Source organism: Rattus norvegicus, chromosome 10 (genome assembly GCF_021556685.1).
Source record: "Rattus norvegicus strain SHRSP/BbbUtx chromosome 10, alternate assembly SHRSP_T2T, whole genome shotgun sequence".
Lineage (NCBI taxonomy): Eukaryota > Metazoa > Chordata > Mammalia > Rodentia > Muridae > Rattus > Rattus norvegicus.
Genome location: NC_141543.1, coordinates 55,545,458 through 55,571,397, shown reverse-complemented (window position 1 = coordinate 55,571,397; position 25,940 = coordinate 55,545,458). Strand labels below are relative to the sequence as shown.

Below are 25,940 nucleotides of genomic sequence, written 5' to 3'. Positions count from 1 at the left end.
TGTGCTCACTGAGCACCATCTGAACTGTTATATTCATTCTCAATGTTATATTACCCTGATATGACTGCAGGGGAGCTTAAGCTTGTCCAGAGCCAGTCCTGCTGTGACAGATCTGCAGCTCTGCATCCAGAAAGCCTGGCTGGGCAGACTCCTGGTAGCTCCCCACTGCCACCCTACCCCCACCTTCAGCCACCCACCACTCACATGCAGAAGAAAGTCAGCCTTTAAGCATCCCGTGGGACCCATCACACACTGCACTGGGAGCACTTAGTACTGGCTGGGCCAAGCGTCAAACCCCAGCTCTGCCCCACCACTGTGCAACCAAACAGGCTACAATGGGTAGAGTAGGGGTGTCCCAGTGCTCGTGTGTCTGTAAAATGTCTTTGAGGGCAGTGTCCAAGTGTAATGCCTGTACACTCCGTTTGGTGCTCCTTATTCGGAACATGTTTTATTAAAATTTTAAAGCCAACGAAAAGCCAAGTCACCTTCTGAGTGGTCTAGGGCGGAGTCCTAGGCAGGTTGGTGTACTGTCTGCTGGGATGCTGCTGCCAACTAGGCTTGACACAGCTCACAGAACTGAGTGAAATGGGCAGAGGGGATGATACAGCCAAGAGGGAAGGGTCCAGAGCACCCATCATCCCAACTCAACCTCCTAGGGCCCAGGGACTCAACAGGCCGGGCTCTCCAGAACTACCCAACTGAGGCTCCAGGACCACTCCCAGTGTCACCACAAGGGCTGAGTTCCCGCTCATGGCACTATGAAGTTGTTTGATGATTCCAAGATGTCAAGACACTAAGTCTTGTAACTTCTGGTACATTCATTCTCCCTGCCCTTGTCAGGATGGCCTTTTAATGTTGTCAACATAAATCAAAATGGGGTTGGGAGTATGTATCTAGCATCCTAAGAAAGATTCTGCCCTGCCTCCCTGAGCCGCTGACACAGAGCAGTTTCTGAATGAGTACAGTGACTGTCTCTGTGGTCTTGATTCTCAGATGTTACTGAGGCCCACCTGGGAATACCCTGCTTATCAGAACGTGGGTAAAGAAGCTGAAAGATTGGAGCAGGGCCTTGTCCCTTAGCCAGGCCCACCCACACCCTGATCCTGCAGTGCCCGATTTCTAATGAGCTCACCTAGGCCTTCCTGTTCCCCGTGTATCAGTTTGCAATCGGCCCCCCTTCACCACCTCCTCTCTCTGCAGATCTTGTCCACTTTGATGTCCCCTCCATCCACATAGAGCTGGGGTCAACGCTCCGCCTGAGCCCCCTGGAACATGCACGGCGGCACTCAGTGACTGACAAGAGGGACTCAGAAGAGGAGTCTGAGAGTACAGCCCTTTGATGTGACGCACCCCAACATGTGTGCATACATCCATGGCCCCCCCTAACACGTGTGCATACATCCATGGCCCCCCAACACATGTGCATACATCCATGGGCCCAGACACCACCCAGGGCAGCGCCTCCTAGCCTGCCAAGGATTTTCCATCAGCCCTTTGCTATCATGCCCAACACCAGGGTGGAGTTGGGTAGAGGAAGAGCTCTCCTGTCCATGTGGCCAGTGTTGGTGGTGCAGATTCTGTTTGTTCATTTTGGGTGATGAATTCCAGCCTTTTTTTTGACCTTTGCCTTTTGACTTTGTGCCTATCTTGATCCCTCTTTGGCCTCTATGGCAAGCAGCATCCACCTCTCCATTCAAGGGCTTGTCAGAATGGCCTTTGCAGGATGAGGGTACAAGAGAGTCCCCTTACTGCCTCGACTGGGACATCAGGTCCTGCAGCATCACCATAACAGCCAGAGGGGAAGCAAGACAGGAAGAGACCCTTTTACTAGGGCAAGAGATGTCCTGATCATTGTCTGTCCTCTGCCTGCTGCCAGGGTCCCAGCCAACCAGAAAGACCATTCAGGCTACCCTTAATCACAGCTCCCAAGTAAACGCTTAATACACCTACTTCTGACAGCTTTACTTCCTCTGTGCGATGAAGGCTTCCTTTAGTCCATGCTGACAATCTAAATTGAGGATTTGAACATAGATGGCCCTACATAGGTCTCCGTGTTCCCCAAACACATTAGGTATCCTAGAGCACTTTCCCATCAGGCACCCACCTCGGTAGGTGTGTGGGGCCTGGCACTCCTCTTCTGGAGGTTCCAGCTCACTAGCAATAATTCTGTTTCCCAAGGCAGGTAGAGGGGGTGGTCCGAGGCCCACAGCGTGGCCTGCGTTGCTAACCAGCAGACCCTGCTCATCCTTCTCACCATGTCCCATGCAGCCCTGGAGCAAGGGCGCAGGAAGCCTGTTCACACTTTGGGATTAAGGGAATAGAACAAATCTGGGCCATGCATGCAGTCAAAGTTTAAAGTTTGTTCTTCTGAAAATAGATATACCTATACATGATATATTTGTATATATGAAATCTATATTTGTTTAATTTGAGCCATTCAATCTAAACCTATGTACAGGTGTACAATGAAAAATTCTAAATGCTTAGTTATTTTTCCCAGCAGCGTGAACTCACCCTTCTCCGAGAGTGGGATCTGCAGACTTGAAGTTACAGCTTTGCTCACTTCCTGGCAAGGGCAGTCCACTCCCCAAGTCTGTAACAGAGCCTGGGGGTTGAAGGTTGTCTTTACATATATGTACAAACTGTTGTCAAGAGCAATGTTATTAAAATAGATTTATTAACCCTGAGCTTGGCACATGGTCTTGTTTCGGTGAAGGCTTCGGGCAGTAATGTCCCTGTGCTGCCTCGGGCAGACGTCTGACGATCGCCACCAGGGAAGGAAGGCCAAGTCCTTGCTGTCTCACGACCAACTTTCTAAAGTATGTTCCACGCTCCCCTGGGTAGGGAGAACATATAAATGTTAGAGTCGTCTTTGAACATCCCTCCATGTTTCAGTCACTAACCTGTTTTTAGATCCAGCAGGCATGCGTGACATTTCTTCACACTTTCAGTGATTTTCACTCTCGTCATAGACCAGCACAACAGGCTCCCCGATCCTTGCAGCCATGGGGACACGCAGGCCTCACTGGGTAACCCAGCCCACAGAAGACCCACACTGAAGCAGAATTCCAAACTCGAGCTTTATTGAGTCTGAGTCCTTGCAAATACTATTCTTGGAGCCTGAGACATATACACCCAATGTCACTTGTAACATGGCTTGACTCTGGCATGCAGAGAGAACCCCTGTGCTAGTAAGTGAGGGACAGACACCTCAATTTCCATGACATCTTTAAAGACTGGCTTGCTGTCTTCGACTGAGGAGTCTCCTGTCCTGCCACTGTGCTCTCCTCCAGATGTCAGAGGCACCTGGCAGATGGGTGCTCCCTAGCCAAGGCCATGGAGGGCTGCATGAACATGATTCCATGTTCCTCCTGGCTAGATTGTGTGCGCTGGCTCCCAAGATGACAGATGTGGCTTCCACACAGGGCAGAGAACACAGACTTCAGTCCAGGATGGTTTAGACCTTCACTGGGCTCTGACCTTCTTGCTCTGTGGGCTGTGTGGTTCCTCTGAGTGGGCCCGCTTCTGGTGGGGTTCTCTGTCCTCTGAGCTGTCTGCCTGCTGAGTCAGGAGGGCTGCCCGCACCAGCCGTAGCTCCCTCTTCTCCCTGCGTTCCACCATCTCTTCAATGTCATCTGCAAACAGGGCCTTCAGCGGAGGAATAAGCTTGGGCACTGTCGGGAAGTCTCCAAAGCAGACCTGGAGTGACAGACAGCACAGAGAAACACTGAAAGGGACAAGAGTATCTTCCTTGCATGCCCTCAGGCCAATGCTATTTAGGGAGGAGCATACATAGTAATGAAGAGGGACTGGTTCCCTCTTATAAAGGCAGGGAGACCAAAGGGAAAAGAAAAAGTCCAGCTCTGACTTTTTCTGTCAAGCTCCTAACAACCAGAGCTGGCTCAAGCCCCACTCCTTCATTTGGGAAGGTGAAAGGGGCATGGCCCACCTCTGCTACCCTTGGGGACTAGCCCCTGCCCACCTCTGCTACGCTTGGGGACTAGCCCCTGTCCCACAGGTTTGTGCTTTTGCTGCAATAGGAATGGCCCAGGTATGAGACATCTGGAACCTCCAGGGACCCCGAGAGAAGGAAGACCCTTCAGAAGCAGACTGTCAGTCTGCTTTTGGATACACCTGGCTAGTGATAGAGAAAGTGTCTTCCTTTGGTTCCCCGATGTCATAAAAGGAGCATCAAATGAGGGTCACTTTCTTATCTGGCCCTGAGCTCTCTCCGTCCACAGTGACATACAGACCTTCATGTGGTCAAAGGCGATGCCAACTTTCTCATTGAAGTCAGGGCTGAAAAGGGGGATCTTGGCGTACCGCTGACTGAAGTGGTTCAGCATGATGAACTCAGCATTCATCCGCATCCCCACACCAATAGCCTGGGAGGTGGTACTGTAGCAAAGAACAAAGTTTGAAATAGCCTTGGGGCAGGAGTCCACAAGCCCGTCCCTCCCATACTGATGACACCAAGGAAGGTTGATAGGACTCCTCAGAAGGCTGTTGAGCTTCAGAGATGCTCCTGAGGGCCAGAGCCTAGCCACACTTCCCAAGGAAGGCCTTGCACTGAGTGCTGGCTGTCAGCTTCTCAGGATGAACACCTGAGACAATGCCTGAGAAGGTCTCTCTTCTTAAAACACCCTGCATTCAGTCATGACCCCGCCTTTCCCTGAAGTGACAGTTTATTCCAGCTGGCTTGTTCTTTTAAGACCCATGCCTCACCAGAGACCCTGCCTGGGGAATATGCAAGAATAGAAGCAGAATGCCCAGGAGAGCTAATGTGGGCTCAGGAAATTACACAAGCCTGGAAGAAAGCCAGCCAGTCCTCCATGGCTGTGGGCACCAGCTCTCTGCAGGGGTGAGGGAGGGCTGCTTAGCTTTCCCTTGACAAGAGAATAGAGGGTGAAGAGGACAAAGCAGTATTTCTACCTATGCGTCTTCTCCACTGCTTCCTCTTCCAAGCCATCCTCCAGAGTGGCTTCGTGTATCAGGAGGGTGGCATCTTTCCCTGGACAGGAACAGACATCAAGGAAAAGTCTGAATGAGCAGCATATATGCCTGGGTGCACAGTCGTGACCTGGCCAAATGCTCAGCTCTCTTGGTCCTGTGATGTGTCCTCAAGACAACAGCCAGGGGACCGACTGGATAAGAACCAATCTGCTATCTGATGGCATCACCTACGCACCCATCTGCACACACCTGCACACACCCATCTGCACACGCCCATCTGCACACACCCATCTGCACACTCCCATCTGCACACCCCTGCACACACCCATCTGCACACGCCCATCTGCACACACCACACATCTCTCGAGGCCCACTTACCCATCTGGACCAGAGCCTCACAGGGCATGGTGTCCCCTGAGTAGACCACTTTCCAGCCAGATGAATGCACCAGCGCACAGCCAAAAGCATGCTTGCAGTGACGTACCAGGCAGGTCTGAAACTGAGGGAGCAGAGGGGAAGAGCTCAGGCCCCTAATGCCCCACTCTGCCTGCCTTCTGGGGGTTCTGTACCTGGGCCACTTACTTCTTGTAAGTCACATGTTTCCAACAGCAAGCTGATCAGCCTTTCAACTGGGGGACTGGGGACCTCTGCTCCTTTCTGAAGGCATTTGGCAGGAATCATACTAACAGAAGCCAAAGCATGTGGAAGATGAGAATGAACATGTGTTTTAAAGTCACTTAACGCCTGCAGTCAACACTTCTCTTCAATGAAGACCCTCAGTGGTTCTGAGAGTCATGGTTTAGTCCAGGAATGAAGGCAGGAAAACTGATCAAATGAAAGGAGCTAGGCCATACATCCAGCCTATCCAGCTCACTGCAAGAAACTTAACAGCCCCTGCAGGTCACAGGCGGCATCTGTCAGAGGGCTCCTTCCCATCCTTCCCTGGAGGTGAGGCTGGGCCATCCCTGCCACGAACCTCCTGGCTTGGTTGTCTGTGCTAGCAGCAGTTTGTGCACTTGACATGGGAACTGTCAGCTGCAGAGACAGTGGCCACAGTCACAGTGTACAGAGCTGCAGTGAGAACTGGGATACTCATGCTCCAAGGGCATAGCTGCCAGGACTTCCACTGCTACCCAGTCAGCTGGGGCTGGGGAAGGAGGCAGAAGTAGAAGGCAATATCCTAGAGCTTGGTGCCCAGGATGCTCACCTGATGTGATGCAGAATCTCCTGGCACTGATTGTGATACTGCTGCAGCCAGGCCCTGAGCTGGGTAGGGGCCACCACTAGCAAGGGCTGAAAAGGTTTCCCCAGAGACGCCTGAAAAAAGGACCCGGTACAGTTAATAAGGAGACTTCCCAGTAAAAATTATTTGAAATGAGTAGTAGGTACAGCCAATAATGAAGCAGGCAATTACCAGTGTCAGCCAGGTGCCTCACTTACCAGCGCATGCTCCCTCTGCAGCAAGATATTCAACAAGCCCTGCAGAGGGGGACACAGGTGATGAGCCAGGCCCAGGCCCAGTTGTCATGCCCACAGCTTAGGGCTCAAGCCCCTCCCTACAAGTGATTCCTCTCTCACTGACCCCATGTCACAGGTGGGTGGCACAAGCTGACTAGTAACTGAAATGTTACGGGCAGAAAAACAGCTGTGTTAGAACCAGGGCAATGGGGTAAGACCTAGGAAGCCTAAAGGATCCAGATCTGGACAGTCCTGTTGGGCAGGCTGTGTGTGAAACAAGTTTTATTCAGCAAAAAACACTGAGGAAACTCAAAAGTTTGGCACTAGGGGGAAAGAAGCCCAAGGGGACAGCACCTCCACATGCTGACATCTGGGGTCTCACGCTCACCGTGTGGTGGTCCGCATGCAGGTGGGACACAAACACAGCAGTAAGGTTGCAGAGGACTCTGTCTATTTGCTGTCCATAATGACGGCATAACTGCCCAAAAGTGCCTTCTCCACAATCCAGCAGCACAGACTTGTCAGGGCTGCAGAAGACAGTCACAACAGGCTTTAGACTTCCCAGAAGGGCATTGTTGCAGCAGAGACAGAACAGGCAGCAACTGTGGGCACCACGTCCATCTTCCACAGCTACACCCACCCATCCTTTGTGGAGTGCATATGAAAGTCAACTACTTAACCACATGAGTCGTTTTAGAGCAGTCTGTCTTCTCTGTTTAAGGGAAAATCCAAAGAACCCTGAAGCCTTTAAGGATATGCATCAACACAATGCTGGGCATCAAAGACAGAAGAAAGAAAAGCAGACTGTAGACTAGGGGTCAGCCCCACAGCACACCTCCACTTCCGAGGAATGTGCTACACTCAGCTGAGAGTGCCAGAGACAGCAGTAAGTCACAGGAGATGGCTCCCAGTTCCCAAGCGTCCCTGGTCCTCAAACTGTCCAGAGACAGGATGAGCTTCATGAATCTTCTCTGGGGAGGTGGCTAGTGTGATCACAGCTGTTTGCTGGCAGCTCTCAAGTCCTGAGTTCAGCACTTCAGGGCAGAGGCTCTACTCTCAGACAGACAGACAGAGGAACCCCTCTGACTTCCTTCCTTTCTAAAGGAAGCCACAGAGATCGGAAGGGCCACACTTTCTAAAGACATTGACTTCCAGGGGAAAGCCTACATGAGAAAAAATGACTCTGTTCACCTCAACAAGGGTACCAGGTTCAGTTTAGGGCTCAGAAACCAGAAGTCCTAAACAGAGGCCAGCCAATGGTAACCCACCTTCATCCATTTCTCACTCATAAAGAAGCCGTGCTTAGATTTGAAAGCATTTGAGCTCAGATGAACCTGGACTGCGGTGCACACAGTCTGACCTCAAGTGCACATGGGCAATACAGCTGGGGGAAATACAGGTACCAGGTAAGATACCAACTCGGGGCCTGGATCTGCAGCTTAGGCTGCAGAACTGAAGCAATCTCTCAGCGCATGCTGACCAGTCGAACAAGGCAGCAGTCACCTGTCCTTCACAGTACAAGTTCACTGGAACGGCCCTCAGCAGTGTGGGCAGCCTAAAGAGGTTCAACTCTTTACCTCCACTCACGAGGGATGGGACTGCATGTTTCCTGGAGGTAAGCAAGTGGATACGATAAGCCCACCACTTGGAAGACAGACGCTCCAGGCCGGCCAGCACTATATAGCAAGACCCTATCTCAACAATACATTCTAAATGAAATAAAGCACAGCCAAGCACTATTTCTGCTCAGGACGATCAGCCCAGTGAGTGGAGAGCAGTGTTTAGCAGCAAGCTCTGATGTACAGCAGCCTCTGGGGCAAACATGGCATGTTTTGAATATGCTTGGCCAGGGGAGTAGCACTATTAGGAGGTGTAGCCTTGTTGGAATAGGCGAGGCCTTGTTGGAGGAAGTGTGTCACTGTGGGTGTGGGCTTTAAGACCCTCATCCTAGCTCCTTGGAAGCCACTCTTTTCCTAGTTGCCATTGGAACAGGAGGTTCGGAACTCTCAGCTCCTCCAGCTTCATGCCTGCCTGGATGCTACCATGCTCCTGCCTTGATGATAATGGACTGAACCTCTGAACCTGTAAGCCAGCCCCAATTAAGTATTGTCCTTTATAAGAGTTGTTTTAGTCATGGTGTCTCTTCACAGCAGTAAAACCCCAACCAAAACATATGGTACCTTAGGTTGACGAGTGTGGAACTGACATTTCGGATCTTCATTGGGATGGCAGACCCCGTACCCAGGAAGACAATTTCAGGATACTGGCTTCTTTTCTCTGTGGAAATACAAGTGAATTTACAAGCTAGCGTTCTGAGGTAGACTAGCAATCTGGTCCAATCCACCTTCTCAGAAGGGTACTGGATGGAGGTGTTCCACTTCAATATGAGTCCTGCAGGCTATTGAAGAAAAGCATCATCTGGAAGACAGTAATTCCTCAGGCCTTTCTTTAAAACAAACAACCCCACTAAACAACATACAAGGTTTCCTTAGCTCTGACCACCACTTCCTTCATGGGAATGGCACCTCCACCTTGCATTAAGATTGTACACTTCATGTGTGTGTACCCTCACATCTGCTGTACAGGGACGTGGAGCTGGCCCTCAGACTCACTCGGGTGGCCATGGACTAACACACCAGGGCGCCAATTAAAGCAGAAAGGATGAAGCAATTCCCAGGAAATAGATCTTTGGACACACAGAGGAGGAGCACTAACCTTCAGAAAACCAAGGGTGGGGAAGGGCCACCTGGCTAGATTAAAGCCTACCCTCCTCTATTCTAGCATTCTCTATCAGTAATTAAAATCTCAGAAAACCCCCAAAGTGTAGAAATCACAAAAGTCTTCAATTGCTTTCCCCAATAGAGCAATGAGACTGGTTAGATGGCAGCCATCTTCCACAGTCAGCAGGAGGAGACCAACAGCAACTATGGTAACAGATCATCTTCATGGTCTCACAGGAGTTCTCCAAACCATTTTCCCACAGGTGGGCCCTCAAGAATGCCCAGACACTGTCACTAAATGCAGAGTTTACTGAGTGGGGGGCATGGTGCCAAGATCCTCAACACCTCCCTCGGCCTCCTGTTATAATACAGGGCTTCTGTTAAGCAAGCCCTGAGTTAAATAATCAGGTGGCAACTTGTCCAACCCCCTGCTTGAGACTGAGGCCACAGGCAGGCAATGCTTGAGAGAGGCTGCCTAGGGCTTGGCTCACCTGCTGGGGCTGGGCTGGCCTGCATATTCTTCCTGTACTCCTCCACACTCTCCTGGAAATTGGGGAGCTCCAAGGCCTCAGCTATGAATTCATCAGTATTGCAGTCGAGTGTGGTGTCCCTGCAGAGGAAAATAACTTGGGTACCCCAAAGGGTCTGCACAGCCTCTTAGCAAATGCTAGTTTGGATGTTCAGAATAAATCCATGCTTACTCCGATGGTTTGGCTGAAAAATGCATCATCCCTACCCCGACCCCTGGTCTCCTGTGTGTTATGTATTTGGGGAGGTTATGGGGAACTGCAGCTTTCTTGGAAGAAGGACATCATTCAGGGTGAACTTTGGGAGTTTATAGCTTTGCCCGCTCCCTATTCACTCTTTGCGTTGTGTTTGCGGCTGAGGTTATGGTCTCTCATCTCCGGCCACACCATGCTTGCCACTTGCTGCCAGGCCTCCCTACCATGAGGAACTCTTACTCCTAATCCATCAATCAAAATGAATATTTTCCCATAAGTTATTTTGGTGATGGTGTTTTATCACAGCAACAGAAAAGTAACCAATACAGGCACAGAACACTCCTACAGATAGATAATGGCCCGCGCACTGCAAGTCTCTGGAATCTTCATCAATTAATAAGGTTTATGAGTCCTGAACAACCCTAGCTCCTTGCAACCTCTCCAGCCACAAGCCCAACAATCAGGGCTTCCTGGTGCTTGGGCAAGATGAATCTTTCTTCATAGTGGAGTTGTTCCCTGCAGCATCTCATGCACCAACCAAGGCTGTGGTAATTACATGTGTCCACATATGAGGCTCTGTCCCTAGGAGGACCACAAGGGCCCTACCTAAGAAGCAGGTTTTCAGTAAGTACCTCTCAAACTGAAGTGAGTATGCACACGGCTACCTTGGTGATCTATAGAACCCAAACTGGCATCAGCTCTCAGGTTGAGTCAGGGAGCCTAGCTTCTTGGCAAGCCTCCGGGAATGCTGGCATTGCTGGTCTCCGTCACTCAGCACCACTACTGAGAGGACTGGCTCTCTGAGTTAGCTAAGGAGGAAAGCACCTGGAAGCTTATAAAACATCCCATGACAACCTTTCCAGATCAATTCCCTAGGTCTGGGACCTTAGAATAATGTTTTCACTTGCACACGGGCTGAGGAAGTATGGGGAGATGCCCATGGCACCAGGCATCCACTACAGAGCAATTATTCAACCATGACAGCTCACAGTGACATCCTACCACAGGATCTACTTTAACACCGATGCTAAGAGGCCGGCAGTATTAAAACTCCATATGTATACCCAGCAATGAGGACAAGCTACCAAGTAGTCAGCAAATACTTCTCACTTGCCTGGGAGGTACAGGCAGGGGCTTTCCAGGTGGCAATGCATGATCATTGGGTACCTAAAGAAGTCACTCACTGTAACTCAGTTAGAAACTGCCTTTAGGAAGTCAATCAAAGACGTACGGTTGCATTAAAACAAGAAAACAAAATACCCCAAATGAGTGAAAAATCACTATCAGAAATTCCAACAGAAACCTTTTTGCTGGGGCCAGGTACAGTGACACATACTTTTAATCCCAGCAGAGGCCAGCAGATCTATCTCTGAGTTTGAGGCCAGCCAGGGCTACACAGTGAGACCTTATCCAATAACCACCTTGTGACTGGAGCTGGGCTCTTCCTGCTGCTGCACAGGTGATGACTGTGGCAGAAATCACAGGGCTGGAAATGCTTTCCACAACACCAGCTCGGAGCCTTTTGGGAAAATCCTCCCAACCCCGGGCCTAGAACTTGGCCTAGGTTCAGAACCCGCACACACCTCTGCCACTCTCTCTTGGGGCGGAGCTGATACTTGAGAAGGCATTCACCCCGAACTGTCGGCAAGCTGAAGGTAGAACCTTCCTCCTGGAAGATGAGAGCACACTTCTCAGTGGGAAAGCCAAGATCCGAAATTCAGTGGTTCGGAAGGATGTGGGACATGCTACCTTACTGTGGAAGCTGGTGAGCTGAGGGAAGATGTCCGGGTGGATGAGGCTGAGCTGAGTCTGAATCTTGTGGCTGCGCAGGTTGTGGACTGAGGGGCAGTTCTCATTCAGAATCAGATGCTGTGTGTCAGGCCCGAACCTAGGAAGAAACAGCCCAGCATTACAGTGTCCATCAGGGAATCTTCCCACAGCAGGAAAAGGACCCATCATCATAGTGTCTGCCAGGGAATCGCTCCACCTCAGGAACAGGACGGCAGACGAAAGCCTTATGTAGATGGACAGACTCAGAGTTATGTCATTTGCCCCAAACAATTACTACACAGCCAGGCACAATCCTATAGCTTCTGTGTCAAAGTCCTGGTTTTTGTCCCTCCTGCTGCCTACGGGATTCTGCTGGAAAGAAGAGTAGGAAGACTAAAGAAGTGTAAGACCTTCATGTACAGACGTGACGTCATCACCAAGGACAGGGTATGAAAACAGACTAAGAGGAAAACAGGCAATATGTGTTCTTACTCAGACACACAAGGAATGAAAGACAGAGCCTAAGACCCAGAACTGCTCAGGGCAGAGAGGATGGGGGGTGGGGGTGGGGGCTGTGAGGTGAAGCAGACGGCAGGGAAGCTGAGGAGCCTCTGGAGGTCACCTACTACTCAGGCTCCAATATTCTCCTGATGCTACAACCTAGTGCAGGGTTATATGATGGCAAACCTTCTCCTTACAGACTTGCTAAGAATAAATCAGAGCAGTTGAAGTCAAACACAGATGTGCAGTGGGAGGCTGGAGGATGGGCCAGGATCTCCTCTGCACTGATTGAGCACAGTGTGAGATGTGACAAGGAGTTTCAACAAGTGGGGAATGGGACAATGAACCATCTAGTGGCCATGATTCAACACAGACCCCTTCATAGAAACCTTCCCAGAATTCCCAAGACAGAGAGCCCAGAGCAGAATTCAGGCAGGCTCAGGTGAGGACAGGCAGTGAGCAGAGCGGTACTTAGTGTGGGAACATTGATCGAAGCACAGCCACCACATGTTGTGGATTTGGTTTAATGCTTGCATTGTTATTTCACACGGGAGTCTGCGTGTCTGCATGTAAGATGCTGAGGATCCCTGCCCCCACTTGGCTTTGATTGCTAATAAAGTTGCCGGCAGCCAATGGCTGGGCAGGGAGACAGAGGTGGGACTTCTAGGATTCCTGAGCAAGGATTGGGGAGGAGGAAGAAAGCACCATGCCAGGAAGAAAGTCCAGGCCAGAGAAGTGTAGGGCAGAGACAGAAAGACTACCAACATGTAAGAGTTGGGCACTGTGGCCCAGTTTAGGGTACAACTCACTATTAAGAATTAATTGGAGATTCTATGGAAAACACGCAGTGGTGTGAGATTAGAGGTGGTTTCTTAGCAGAGCTGCAGGTTTTGCCCAAGCCACACAGGTTTGGAACTAGGACAAAAGGTGTATTTTTTTTTTTTCTTTTTTTCGGAGCTGGGGACCGAACCCAGGGCCTTGTGCTTGCTAGGCAAGCGCTCTACCACTGAGCTAAATCCCCAACCGACAAAAGGTGTATTAAATTGGCGCATACAATTCTGGGATTCATGGCTTAAGGATGAGACATACCCAGGGCAACCCAAGGACATAAGAGGTGGGCTAGTGATTCTGCAAGAGCTTAGACAGCAAATACTAACAGCTCCTGCTGGGAGAAGGCAGGCCACTGGATCTAGTCTAAATAAGATGCAGAAATGGAGGACTGATTTAAAGGAAAATTAAAGTCTATGCTCCATAAGCACCTGGGTTCTTTGAGTGTGGGCTCTGCGGGAATTGTGGGATTGCTTAGCGAACATGGCAAATGATACACAGTAAATAGAGGGATTTGATTGAAGTTATACAGGAAAGGATATTAATTTAACTCATATAAAGAGAAAGGTGACAATATATATTATTATTAGAAAGGTGATAATATATATATTAATCTCCAAAGAATGGAAGATTAATGATAATTTATTTAATTGTTTTTAATATTAAAGAGAAGAATAAAGGCAATTGCATTAAAGGAAAATTTCAAGTCTATGCTTCACAAGCAACGGGATCTGTGAACATGGGCTGCACTGTAATTCTGGGATTGTTTAGCTGGCATATGCCATTGGTAGCCTGCGAATAGGCTTATACAGTAAATAGAAGGAAATAAATTAAAGTCAAATAGGAAAGGATATTAATTCCATGGAAGGGAGAATTTAAGTATACATGGGTGAATAAATTGAGGGTTTTGATCTTAAAATGTAGGTAAAGATCAGGGGATAGGAGAAATAACCTTGTCTCAGACAGGTGGTAGAAACTTAAGCAGTGATCTTGCGTAGGAACAAGGCAGGAGAGAGTGGTGGAGCACTGTCTCCATGGATAATAGTAATTATTCAGAGTGCGTTATAGTATCTCTCATAAAGAAAACCGGGATATATATACCCACCGAGGTATTAATCTCCATAGAAGAGAGAATTTAAATATACATAGATGAATAAATAAATTTAGGCCTTGATCTCGCTATTAAAAATCAATCATGTAAGAACAAGACAGGGAACAGTGGAGGGGCACTGTCTCAGTAGATAATGAACTGTGTAGACTGCTTTGAATTGTTTCAATTATTAAAATGCATGTGATTGTAAGTTTGGTGCTTAGGATATTAAAAATCTTCTGGGAGAGAGGTCAAAATAGGACAGACCTGAAGAGAAAAGAGACTGCTACTTTGAATCAATCTATACCTTTGATGATTTCGGGTTACTGGAACAAGGACATGCTATTATGGGAGAGAGACTCTGTATCTGTATTAATAGGAAAAAAAGATCAAATATGACAGGGGAAGACCCCCTGAAGATCTTGGCTACAGAAAAGAAAAAGTGAAGAAAATCAAACTGGACACGTAGGTAACTTGATTTGCCGATTGCTCCACATTAGAATGGCTCTGTAATTGGGCTTGAACATAAAAATGTCTATAGCCAAAACTTCAGCTAAAATTAGACAGTAAATCCTGCTAGTTACGGAATCCTTAAGATTCACTGTACCGTCCTTCATATGTCAGACTAAGTCATAAAAGGACAGTGGTGTTGTCTTTCACCTGCTCAAACGAGGACCAAAAACTCATCCTTACCTGGTCTGTGCACCTTACACAATCCATACAAATATTTTAATAGTACTAAAATTTTGGTTGTAAGATTCATATATTACAGAATGTATGGCTCTGACACATCCACAGGGACACTGAAATGACCTGCTGTTCCAGCCCCCTACCTCCTGATGCTGTTTCCAGAGATGTGATTCCAGAACAACTTCAGGAATAACTGTTGATTCCTGATAGACTCGGTTCATTCCATAGATTGGTTCAGATGGAACCAGTCAGTCCCTGAGCTTTCTAAGCATATAGAGGCTGGATAACAGATGCTAACAGTGGTTTTCTTAAGTCTAACCAATTTTCCTACCCCTTTAAACATAGTTATCACAGATACGTAAACTATAAGGCATTGGAGCAGTTAGCAAGCAGCACGCACAGGAGATAAAAGTAGATTAATTAACTACAACAATATCCACAAGAGTTGCCCTGTGCCTTGGACTGCAGTGTCTCCGTACCTCTCCATCCACTGCTGGTACCTGCTGTCGATGAGTACAGATTCTGGGGCTATGTGGACCACCACTGCCACAGGTGCATCGGCCTCTCCCTGGTACCTAGGTAGAGGGAAGCATGAGTTTGCATCTAGAGAGGCACAAGCTCAAGACAGGGAAGGGAGGGGATTGTGTGGTTATTTGTTGGAATCCTCACTGCTGCCACACGTACCACCTCCCACCAGGCATGGTCTGCTAACCTGGTGACACTTTTTTCTGTTCAGTGGTTGATTCCATCATCACCCACCCTTGCCCCAACACACACCATCTCTCTCTAGTTGCTCAAAGCAGATTAGGATAGTCTCTGGTCAGGGCATTGGCCCCACGCAGGACAAAGTGGCTTAGGCAGAGCCCCTTACCCTGCTACAGAAAAGCACAAGAGCACAAGGGATTTTTGGTGTACGTGGAATAAAAAGGCACATGAGAAAACAAGACGCAAACAAGCAACTATGGACAGGACAACTTTAAAACAAGCACGAGGCTTGCTCCTACCTAGGGTGGTGGCGCACACCATTCCCAGCACTAGCAAGGCTAAGGCAGGGCTACATGACCAGGGCCAGGCGAGCCGACATGGTGATATCTTATCTCAAAAGGACAAGTGATGGAGAAGCAGCTCAGTGGAAGGACACTTGCCAAGTGTGTTCAAGGCTGGCCCCAAGCACCAGGAAGACATGGTGGAGGGATGTCTACCCAGGACTGTGACTGAGATCTGGCTGGTTTCCAATAGCCAGAGATGTCTCAATGCTGAAACTGTCCTAGCACAGTGTAGGACACAGACAGGGTCTTGGACACTCTGCCCTATCTTATTAGTCTCAATGTAGGTGAGAGAAAACTCATATAGGGTAGAAATAAGTAAAATAATTTATTTGCCTGGGCATTTATTCTGAAATCTGTTCTAGACTTAGAGCCCCTCTCTTGCTGGTGTGTGTCCCACCCCACCCCCTTCTTTCTCTCTCTCATTTGCAGTTGACTTGTCTAGACTTCTGTTCTTTATTTCAAAGCCCACTAATGACAATACTGCCCAAATCCTACCAGTAAGATCAAGACACACCTTGAACACAAACTCCAGGCCTTCCCAGAGACAAGGACATCATGAACTGTCTTTGGCCCATCAATGTCTGTGCTGAACAGGGATGGCGCTCACCCTTCCCAGGCAAAATCGTTCACATTACCTTTGAAAGGTGTCATTCTCACAGATGGGCTGGATGAATCCTTCATCGGGACACTCTACCACGATGAACACGAGACCAGGATCTGGTGGTGTACAAAGCTCTTCAGCAGCAATCTAGGAAACGACACAGGACACATATTGGAGCAGAATACTCTTTCAGAACAATCTCAGCTCGGAATGCATGGCAACTGCTACCTGTACACAACTCATATTGAATGCAGAGCGTAAGCCTGGCACCGCCCTTTCCTGCCCTGCCCATTCTTCAGCAGAAAGGCACTAGTTTATGAAGACATTTCAAACCTGAGTGGCTAGTGGGAGGGTTAGCATGTAAAGTACTTTCAACACCAGAAACACCTTCTTAGGCAAAGTGCATAACTCTTTGGAGACTTGCTAGCGAAGCCCATCCTTGAAGGCAGGCACTTTGAGGGGAAGCATCTACACACATAAGAACCACCAGGTATGAGCAGACAAGATACAGAGATGCCCAGGCAGAGCATCACAGTATATCAAAGGTGTGGTAATGATCCCACCACGCAGCCAAGAGGAGACAATCCCACACTGTCCCACACATCCTTCAAAGTGGTGCCTGTAAGCTGAAGCCAGACAGCAGTTCTGCTCCGTGTCCACACCCCATCTGCTGTTTCAAAATCACAGAAACCAGGGCCCTCACCTCCCTTCCTTCATAAGTGATACTCTTCCCGTCCTTGACAGCAGCAATGATGGGTGCAATGGCGGCCGTCCCACTGAAAGACAGGCAAGCTCTGTGAGAAACCTTCTTTTTACCGAGGCCTGCCATGGAGTTCCCAAGGACCTGACACTCACACAGGAAGGCCCAGCTCCTTTGCTTTGAGCACCAAGAAGTTTCCTTTCCTCAAGTGAAGCTGTAACAAAAAGAACGAAAACAGAGCATCAGGTGCCGAAGCTCACCTTAACTGTCACAGTGTACCTACTTCCTCAGTCATTAAAACGCAGTACGTATTCTAAAGAGGTGCAAGGCGGTAGAGCTAAAGCCAGGTAAAGTAAGCGCAGTGTGTACTCTCACTCGTCCACATCACAGGTAACAAACAGCAAATGTATTAGGTGCCCTCAGGGCAACTGCAGGGCACTTCGGTTGTGTCATGTTCAATCTCACAACAGGGTGTACAAAAGCAATGTCTTCCAGGGCCAGTGAGTGCTGCACACCTAGGCAGTGACACTGGTAGGAAGATAACAGAATGGGTGGTGGTTTTTTCACATCCTTCAGATCAGATTTAATTGGACAGACTCTGGATCTCATTCTGTTAACAAACTCCCAGTGCTCCTTTTATCTGATGACACAGCAACCCTACAGCAAATCCATCCCACTGTAAGCTTCTGTCCGACCTACAGAGGTCACACAGGATGATGCAGAAGGCCACTGTCAGGTCTCTGCAGTCACAGTTGATCTTTTTCTTCCTTAAATCTTGATAAACTACTGAGTTTACTTTTAGAAGTTACTCCTAGGACCAAGACTTATCTGGACCCCAGCGTCTCATTCTCAGACTTGTGGCCTTCTCGTCTTACACACTAGGTTGCTGGTGGGAGGACTATGGTTTACTGTGCACTTGCAGACCACAGAGACATGGAGGTCCAGGTGGCACCTTTAAGGTCCCTCACACAATTGAGTCTGAGTATAGGAAGGACATTTCACAACAGTCACTTGTACTGTTTCTGAGCAGGATTCCACCCGACTCCTGCTCCACAGGAAGAAGCACAATATACCAAGGAGGACCCAGATGCACCACAGCTGCCCCGAGCCAACACGTCCTGTGTGATGTGCTGCCGCAAGTCTGGTGTCTTCTCCGGCTCCTCTGACTGGAGCTGGTTTTCCTAACCCTCAACTGACTGATAAGCATCATATTAACGAGAGGGACAAGGGGGCTGAGAAGGACCAAGATCAGCCTTCAGAAGTTCAGCAAACATCATGAGCTCAAGGCCAGTGGGGCAGCTTAACAAGACCCTGCCTGGAAATCAAAACTGAAAATGGACTGGAGATGTAGCTCAGTGGTAGAGCTTGCTAAGATATGCAAAGCCTCAGACTCCGTCTCTAGCACTGCCAGCCAAACGAAGTGCAGCAGAAAAGGAGGAGAGGAAAGCCAGGGCACCAGTCTGTAAGCAGAACCAGAGGGCCTGCAGGTCCGGAACAGCTGCCCTGGCTTACAGATTCCTGAATCCTGAGAGGACCAGATACCCACAGCATAAAACAGGACAGAGAGGCACCCCATGGGTGAGAATCTGAAACACCATAAAAGTGCGGGTGGCGTTTGGAGAAGGAAGTTGTGCTTTGTCTACACAGGCAACCCAGGAACTACCTGCAAACGATTGCCCGGATGCTAACAGAAGTCTCAGAACACACCACCTGCTGGCCCCTAGGCACATGCCCCTCACTGCCCACCTCTGCCAAGACTTACCTTGCAGACAAAAGCTACCACTAAGGAGGGGTCCCTGCCCCATGCTTTCCCGTTGACACCTGAGGAAAAGCACATTAAACAAGGTGAACGTGAAGGCTGTACATGCTTCTCAAATCACTATCCCTTAATCACCTTTCAGTATATTAAAGGGATGTTGCTGACCCCATCTTGAAGTGGAAGGAGACCCTAACATTAATCATGTACCTCTTTATCCTTCTTAGGTCAACAATAACTGAATAGAAAATGTGAAACTCCAGCCAGGCCTGGACCTGCATAGCTGTAACCCTAGCGACTTGAGAGGCTGAAACAGGGGGATCAAAAGTTCAAAGCCAGCTCAGACTACTATCTCAAAATAAAAGACATAAGAAAATTAGCACAATGACAGAATGGAGAAAAGAGCACAGTTCTATGGAAGGAACAGAAGGAAAATGTGGGGAAGGAAACCCAACCAGAAATCTAGCATAATAGCAACTAAAATTCTACACGTACCATTTGGCTTCACACTTGGGAACAAGATAAAGTTCGTTCTAATGTTTTAATTTATTTTTTTCATTTATTTATGGTGGTGGGGATAGGTATAACTGTGGCGTTAGGTGACACTGTGCTTGTGTGGATGTCAGAGAACAACTTTGTTTATCCAAAGTTTGTTCTCTCCTTCTCCCGTTTGGGCTTTGGGGATCAATCCCAGGTTTCAGGGTTGGCAGCAAGTGTCTGCCCATTGAACCATCCTGCCAGCCCTCATAGTAATATATTTTATAAACAAGTACCTAAATGTGAAGAAATGAGACAACGGCTAAAGGCCTGAAGGAAATATTTGGGCTTTAATCCTCTCAGCTTGCCATACAAAAGAGGCTCATCAAGCCAGAGGGAGCTGACCAATCTGTGCCCAACACTGAAGAGCAGAACAAACGTCCAGTTCCTCAGACAGAGCACATCTTGGCAGCTGTCTTCAGAGGCTGCGCCTCTCGCTGGCTTGTGTGCTGTGGTAAGCGAGGAAGCCTGTCTCTGCACTATTGTCTCATTAATGAAAAAAAAACAAAAAACAAAAATACACCCAAGAGTGGCCCAGGCCCTGCTGCTCTGAGTGGAAGTTCTGGGGCTACGCAAAGCTACAAAGGGGCCTGGTACCTAGGTCTGGCACCCTTCTTGATCCCTCCTGCTAGACCAGGGCTTTTCACGACAAAGAAAAGCATCTACTTGTGCAAACTGTTTCCTCGAAGTGAAGATCCTAACGTAGAGCATAGGAGGCAGAGATCTGTCATTAGCAACCTTGGATAGAGGCACCTCACCCACTCCAAGAATCTAAACAGAAAAATCCCCATCATAGAAGGCTACCAAAGGATGAGAACAGGAGGGAAGCTGGTCAAAGAGTGCAGGCTTTCAGGTGAGCTGGCCACAGGCCACACTATGCTGTGACCACAGAAAGCCAGGTGCTGTTCATTTCAAAACTGCTCGTGTAGAGTTGGAGATGTGGCTCAGTGGACACAGTCTGTCCAGTATGCACGAGGCACTGGGTGAGGCACTGTGAGAGGAAGGGTCAGTGTAGCACACAGCATAGATCTACATAGATCAATGTCACTGTACCCCTACAGCATACACAATCACTGTCAATTATACACACACACTTTATCTGCATGCCAGAAGAGGGAATCAGGTTGCACTATAGATGGTTGTGGGCCACCATATGGTTGCTGGGAACTGAGCTCAGGACCTCTGGAAGAGCAGCTGGTGCCCTTAACCACTGAACGCTCTCTCCAGCCCCGAGAGATTATCTACTAAAGCTCCAAGGCCTGCTCCCCAGCTTACCTGCACTGCTGCCCTCTGGAAGGCACTGCCCATTTTCAGCGGATCCAGGGTCTGAGGACGACTGTTTGGGACTGAGCCTGTTGGGAGATCTTTTGGGGCTCCGTGATGGCTCTTGCTCTCCACACCTCCGTTCACCTAGGCAGCACAGGAAGTCATCACATTACACGGTTCCCATAACTGCAGCCCAGGTGTTCACGTGTGTGAATTCCCGAATGCCTTTCAAACCAGCACTCCTTGCCCTGCATCAGGAAATAACCAGCTTCCAGGCCTGCTGGCCTCTCCCTGGCTCCCTGGCTCCCTGGCCTGGCCCACAGAAGGGATCCAATACCGTTTGCCTGAAAAGCATCCAGGCTATGGACTAGTTCAGATATCACCATTGTGTGATCTACAAAGGCTCACAGGATACCCATCACTGAAAGGAGCAAAATCCTGCAGCTTTTAAGTATCAAAGCCAAGAGGGGAGCTGCCGTTATGAGAAGCTGAAACACAGCTGCTGGTCTCAACAGAAACTGCATTTGCTCCTCCGGGCACATCACACAATCAGGACCCGCTGGGCTCCAAGGAAACACTGGGCAGCAGAATTAGGCAAATGTCAGCCACAGAAAACACATGACAGTAAACTACGGTGTGCTCTACCGTGAAGAACAAAGTGCTGGAATGAAATAAGAAAGAGAAACACTTACATTGGGGGTTGGGGAGGGTGACAGTAATAGTCAGTAAGACACCTGACCTGGAGTGAGCTAAGAGACCTTGGGCCATCCCCGTGCTGGCCTGAAACACTGGTGCCACTGTTCAGGAACATACTCATGGCCAGCATAAACCTCAGGTCCTTCCTCCATGCTGCCTTTGGTGCTTCTGTCGGCAACTCCATAGCCCAGCACCAGCTGGAAGATCACGACAGCTGGCACCTTCCTACCACCAGGTCTTTGAATGTACATAAACCCAGCACAGGCAGTTCAGCCAGAGCGGCGTGCAGAGCGTCTCTATTCCCAACTCAAATCCATATCTTTTGGTCCTGGTACCAAGAATCATGACTAGAGCTTCTCAGCCCTCTTCTAGGTTGCAGTTATTAAAGTCTTTAAGAAAGACACTTTTATCTGCATCAAACAAACCCTGGGGAATGGATGTGCCAGCCTGAGTGCACATAGTACTACTGTTCACAAGAGACTAAGGTCCCAGACAGGCCACTCACACCAAGTCCTCACAGTCTCTCCTCACCCACATTCCCTCTGATTAAGAACCACAGCAAAGCTCCAGAGAAATCTGGCTCTCAGACTCACTGTGGATAGGGACCTGGTAAACAGTCATGGTCTCATCCTTGTATTCTGGTGCAGAGTGAGGCCGCACAGCTGCAGGAAAAATACAGGTCAGGAAATGGAGTACATTAGTAAAGGCATGGGAAAACAAACCTCAGGGCTCCCACCGACCACCACTGACTTGCCTTAGAGTACTAATGGGAATATCCCAGCAAAGCCAGGCTCTCCAAGGAGCTTTAACAGTTTTTAGGGAAAAACAAACAAACAAATAAACAAACAAACAAAAAAAAAAAACAAGCTGTATTTTCAACAGCCATTTTGTATGGAGCAGAGTCAAGGGAAGTCACGCTATGAGCAATGCATAGGATCCAGAAGGAAAAGATAAACCAACACTGTGCTCAAATGCAAGAGTTCTGAGTTAACAAGACTACCAGCCAGCCCAAAACTCTATCTTCTCAGGCATGAGCACTGGTGTAAGTTCTGAAATAAAACTGTCAGTGTTTTCTAAAAGAGCAGCATTAACAGGCCAGTGGGGTGGGGGTGGGGGTGGGGGTGGGGGTGGAAGTAGATAGCTGCCAGCTCCAGGATCCTGCTGTGTTTTCACTCAGACCTCTTCCCATCAAGGTTAAGGGACTCCCAGCAGAGCTGGAGGTGAAGTTCAGCTACAAAGATGGCCAGACTCTTCATTCTACTTCCTTCTGCAAGGAATTCAAGGCCCTAAGAAACACCTCTTGGACTGGGGAAGGAGCCTGAGGCCAGAGTGGAGATTGAAAGACACAGAAGTGAATGCAGGCATGTACCAGATTAAAGAATACTGCCCAGCCAGTATGCTTGAGGGATGAGAGGAGCAAGAGAGGCTGGAGAAGGTTAAGAGCACTGGCTGGGGGTTGGGGATTTAGCTCAGTGGTAGAGCGCTTGCCTAGGAAGCGCAAGGCCCTGGGTTCTGTCCCCAGTTCCGGAAAAAAAAAAAAAGCACTGGCTGCTCTTCCAGAGGACCTCAGTTCAATTCTCAGTGCCCACACAACAGCTCATAACTGTCTATAACTTCAGTTCCAGGATATCTGACACCTCATACAGACGTACATGCAGACTAACATCAAGGCATATAAAATATACCATTAAAAAGAAAAGTAAGCAAAGGAACCAAGAAAGATCAGAATTACAGCTCTTAAAGAAACCATGCATGCTGAAGGAAGCATGCGATTCTAAGGCCTGCTTTACAACAGTTCTGAATGAATCCTAATTCGAAAAGCAGGGCTCACGTAAGAAGAAATATGAGACACACGTCACAATCAACAACATACCCAGGTCTATTCCTTTCAATGGACCAGAAAATATTTTGATTGCTTCTAGATATTTCTCCTAAAAAATAAGCAAGAAAGAAGTCATGTTTTAAACATAGGACAAAGTAATATATTCCAGTAAGTACTATATGTTCTCGATGTGAACACAAAACCTAGTTAGTACTTTGAATTTCATCTAAATATTTATTGTGCCCAGTGTCACTAGATGCCACTGTTTAGCAACATTAAGAGACATTTAGTTCTTGCTCTCATTAGAACAGAGATGGAGAGAAAACAAACAGTAATGCAAACAACTCAGGAACAATCAGGTGCTCTGGAAAAAAGAAAAGGCATGGGGTGGACGCCAATTTGTGTAGTGCAGCTCCAGAGGGAACGACTTTTGAAAGCAAGACAGTGGGTCAGAGCTGGACCTCGTGGCTCCAGCTTGATGACACAGGTAGAAGTGTGAACAGTGGCCTGGGCCTATGGGACTTAAAAACCACCCTGTGGAACACACACACACACACACACACACACACACACACACACACACAAGAAAGGTTAGGGTGGAAAGCGGTGTGCTGCACATACACTGTGCGCTGCATGTACACCGTGCTGGCTGTCATACAGAGGAGGGATTGCAGAGAAGTGGGAACTGACAAGCAAGCCTAATTGGGCACACAGACGGTAAAAACTCAAGGAGACAGAGAAACACATATTTAGATAGACACTTTTGTGGAGGCAGAGTTAGATGTCTAAAGTTTAATAAGTAAGAACAAAAGCTTTAATTCATCAAGTCCTTCCTTGATACCATATCTAAAGTGATTTAGTTCCTCCTATCTACCACTTCATTCAATCTCTAAAAACCTATGGAAGGAACATTCTGGCCACTCTATAAACTAAGAAATTGGGGCTGACAGGCAAAGTAGCTCACTGAAGACCACACAGTTAGTATATATATATACTAAGAAAGGCGATGTGCTTACTCCCTGTTATCCTTGAGGGCAGAGGGCTAAGTTACACAAACAAAGATAGTTACCGTTAACAATTTTTTAAAAAGGTAGTTTTGACAGGTGACCGACCAGGAGAGACTCACCAGTTGTGGAGGTCCAGACAGAACGCATTTGGGAAGCCCGGTTTCCTTTAAAGTTAAAATCATTCCTAAAAAGAATGTAAAAACAAACAAACAAATCAGCTCTCTCAACTTAGCATTACTAGTTATTCACCTATGTCCCTATTCTGGTGTATAAGCAACTGTACAATACATGAAGAGGGAATGACGTTAGCAGAGGTACAGGGGACAAGCAATCTTCCGTGTGCCTCTAAAATGGACATAGGTGACTGGAGGGAGGGAGGGAGGCAGCTCGTGTCCACCCCCTGAATGGTACAAGAGAAAGGCTGCCACGTGTCGTAGCAGTAGGCAGCCCACCACCTCGTACTACCCTCTATGCATAGCACCATGCTTTCCAAATCTACCTGCGACACAGTCTGGATGACAGTGGTATCTGGATCCAGCTGCTGGTGTCTGGTCACCACCACAACACTCTCTAGTTAAATCTGTGGTCCTAGTGGAGGTCATAACCATATCAAGACCTGCTTTCTGAGTCTAGCTTTGCACACTCCCTAGCAAGCTGACTAAGCTAGTATACAAGGAATTGAAGCTCCCCTGGGCTAGGAAGATGAACAAAGGAACTTCCCACCAGCCTCTGACCTCCAAAACATACTCACCACACAAACCCCCAACATTTGACCAATGCATCCGAGTGAGAAATATGTTGTCCAAGCGAGCGACTTTCAGTCTAAGAAAAAAAAATACATTTCAGTAAGACAAAACAACAATGACCAAAGCACGTTTCAGCTGAGAAGTCCCATCTCCCTCTCACCTCAGCTTTCAAACCCATAATCATCTCCACCCCAGAAGCCAGGTGTTGACTCACTTGTGTTCCTGCATAAGTCGTTGGACGCCTTCTCCGCAGTTAAAAAGGTACCTACGAGAGAAAGTTCACTGTACTTACAAGTATCCTCTGTAAAATTCTTTACTGTAGATACATAGACGTAACTACAAGCAAAATGACAGGGTTCTGATATTGGCCAGTAGGTTTTGAGCCCTCTTGGTTAGTGACGAAGAGTATAGTTCGGTATAGATCAACGGGGACAGAACCCTTTCCCCATCAACTTATGAAACCGGTTTAACCTACACACTCACTGTGAGGCCCCCGCTTTGGGATGGTGATGGTGAGACTCAGGGCAAGCCAAAACTCACCGCCCGCACAGGCAATGGGAAGTTTTGCACCGATGCCTGAAAGCCATGCTGACTAAAGGAGGTATGGGTTGAACAGGAGAAGGCCTCCTGAGCACGTGGCGCTCGGGCCAGAACCCCGGGGATGTCCGCCCACTCTGACCTGTTGTATTCCGAGAAGACGTAGAGAGCAGCGCCCGCGTCCCGGCCGCCCGCCGCCACCACCTGCAGGTACACGGTGTTCGGGCCCCCGGGACCCCAACCCGGGCCGCGCTTCTCCCTCGTGCGCAGGTGTCGCAGTGGGTCTTTGGGAGGCCGCGGCCGGCGAGCCGAACCCTGCGACATGGTGCGCAGGCCAAGGGGACGCAGCAGCGAGCGGAGGGCCCACATGCACCAGTCCTCACCAGGCTGACAAGGCAGCCAGACCACTCGCACAGCCACAAGCACCGCCCCTCCGCCCGCATGGCGGAACTGACCAATCAGCGCGCCGCCGCGCTAGCCGCCCGCCTATC

The 25,940-nt window shown here is 48.7% G+C and overlaps 2 protein-coding genes across 14 annotated transcripts in view; one reads left to right on the top strand and one right to left on the bottom strand.

Moving 5' to 3' along the window:
• The window catches only part of Arhgap44 (Rho GTPase activating protein 44), a 167,278-nt gene extending 164,591 nt beyond the window's left edge, over positions 1-2,687 (top strand). For all 11 annotated transcript variants that reach the window (XM_087571828.1, XM_087571831.1, XM_087571824.1 and 8 more), the window contains one exon: positions 1,201-2,687. In XM_087571828.1, the coding sequence (XP_087427954.1) occupies positions 1,201-1,340 (140 nt within the window). In that variant the 3' untranslated portion in view covers positions 1,341-2,687. The remainder of the gene's footprint in view (positions 1-1,200) is intronic.
• Elac2 (elaC ribonuclease Z 2) lies at positions 2,656-25,892 on the bottom strand. Of its 3 annotated transcripts, XM_087570053.1 has the most exons (25): positions 25,592-25,873; positions 25,127-25,177; positions 24,918-24,988; positions 24,286-24,350; positions 23,211-23,268; positions 21,931-21,999; positions 20,651-20,785; positions 18,845-18,903; positions 17,238-17,296; positions 17,086-17,158; positions 16,417-16,529; positions 15,212-15,307; positions 11,603-11,741; positions 11,437-11,522; positions 9,623-9,741; positions 8,592-8,688; positions 6,800-6,938; positions 6,394-6,432; positions 6,161-6,270; positions 5,536-5,635; positions 5,332-5,452; positions 4,933-5,011; positions 4,254-4,398; positions 3,481-3,699; positions 2,659-2,836 (listed from the first exon to the last, which is right to left on the bottom strand). In XM_087570053.1, the coding sequence occupies exons 1-25, from the start codon at positions 25,816-25,818 to the stop codon at positions 2,801-2,803; spliced, it is 2,505 nt and encodes an 834-aa protein (XP_087426179.1). In that variant the 5' UTR covers positions 25,819-25,873; the 3' UTR covers positions 2,659-2,800. The 3 variants fall into 3 exon arrangements, with proteins under 3 accessions (NP_758829.2, XP_087426179.1, XP_087426180.1); NM_172326.2 differs by having other exon boundaries at positions 2,656-3,699; positions 25,592-25,892; XM_087570054.1 differs by lacking the exons at positions 2,659-2,836; positions 25,592-25,873 and having other exon boundaries at positions 3,067-3,699; positions 11,608-11,741.
• Positions 25,893-25,940: the final 48 nt, after the last annotated feature.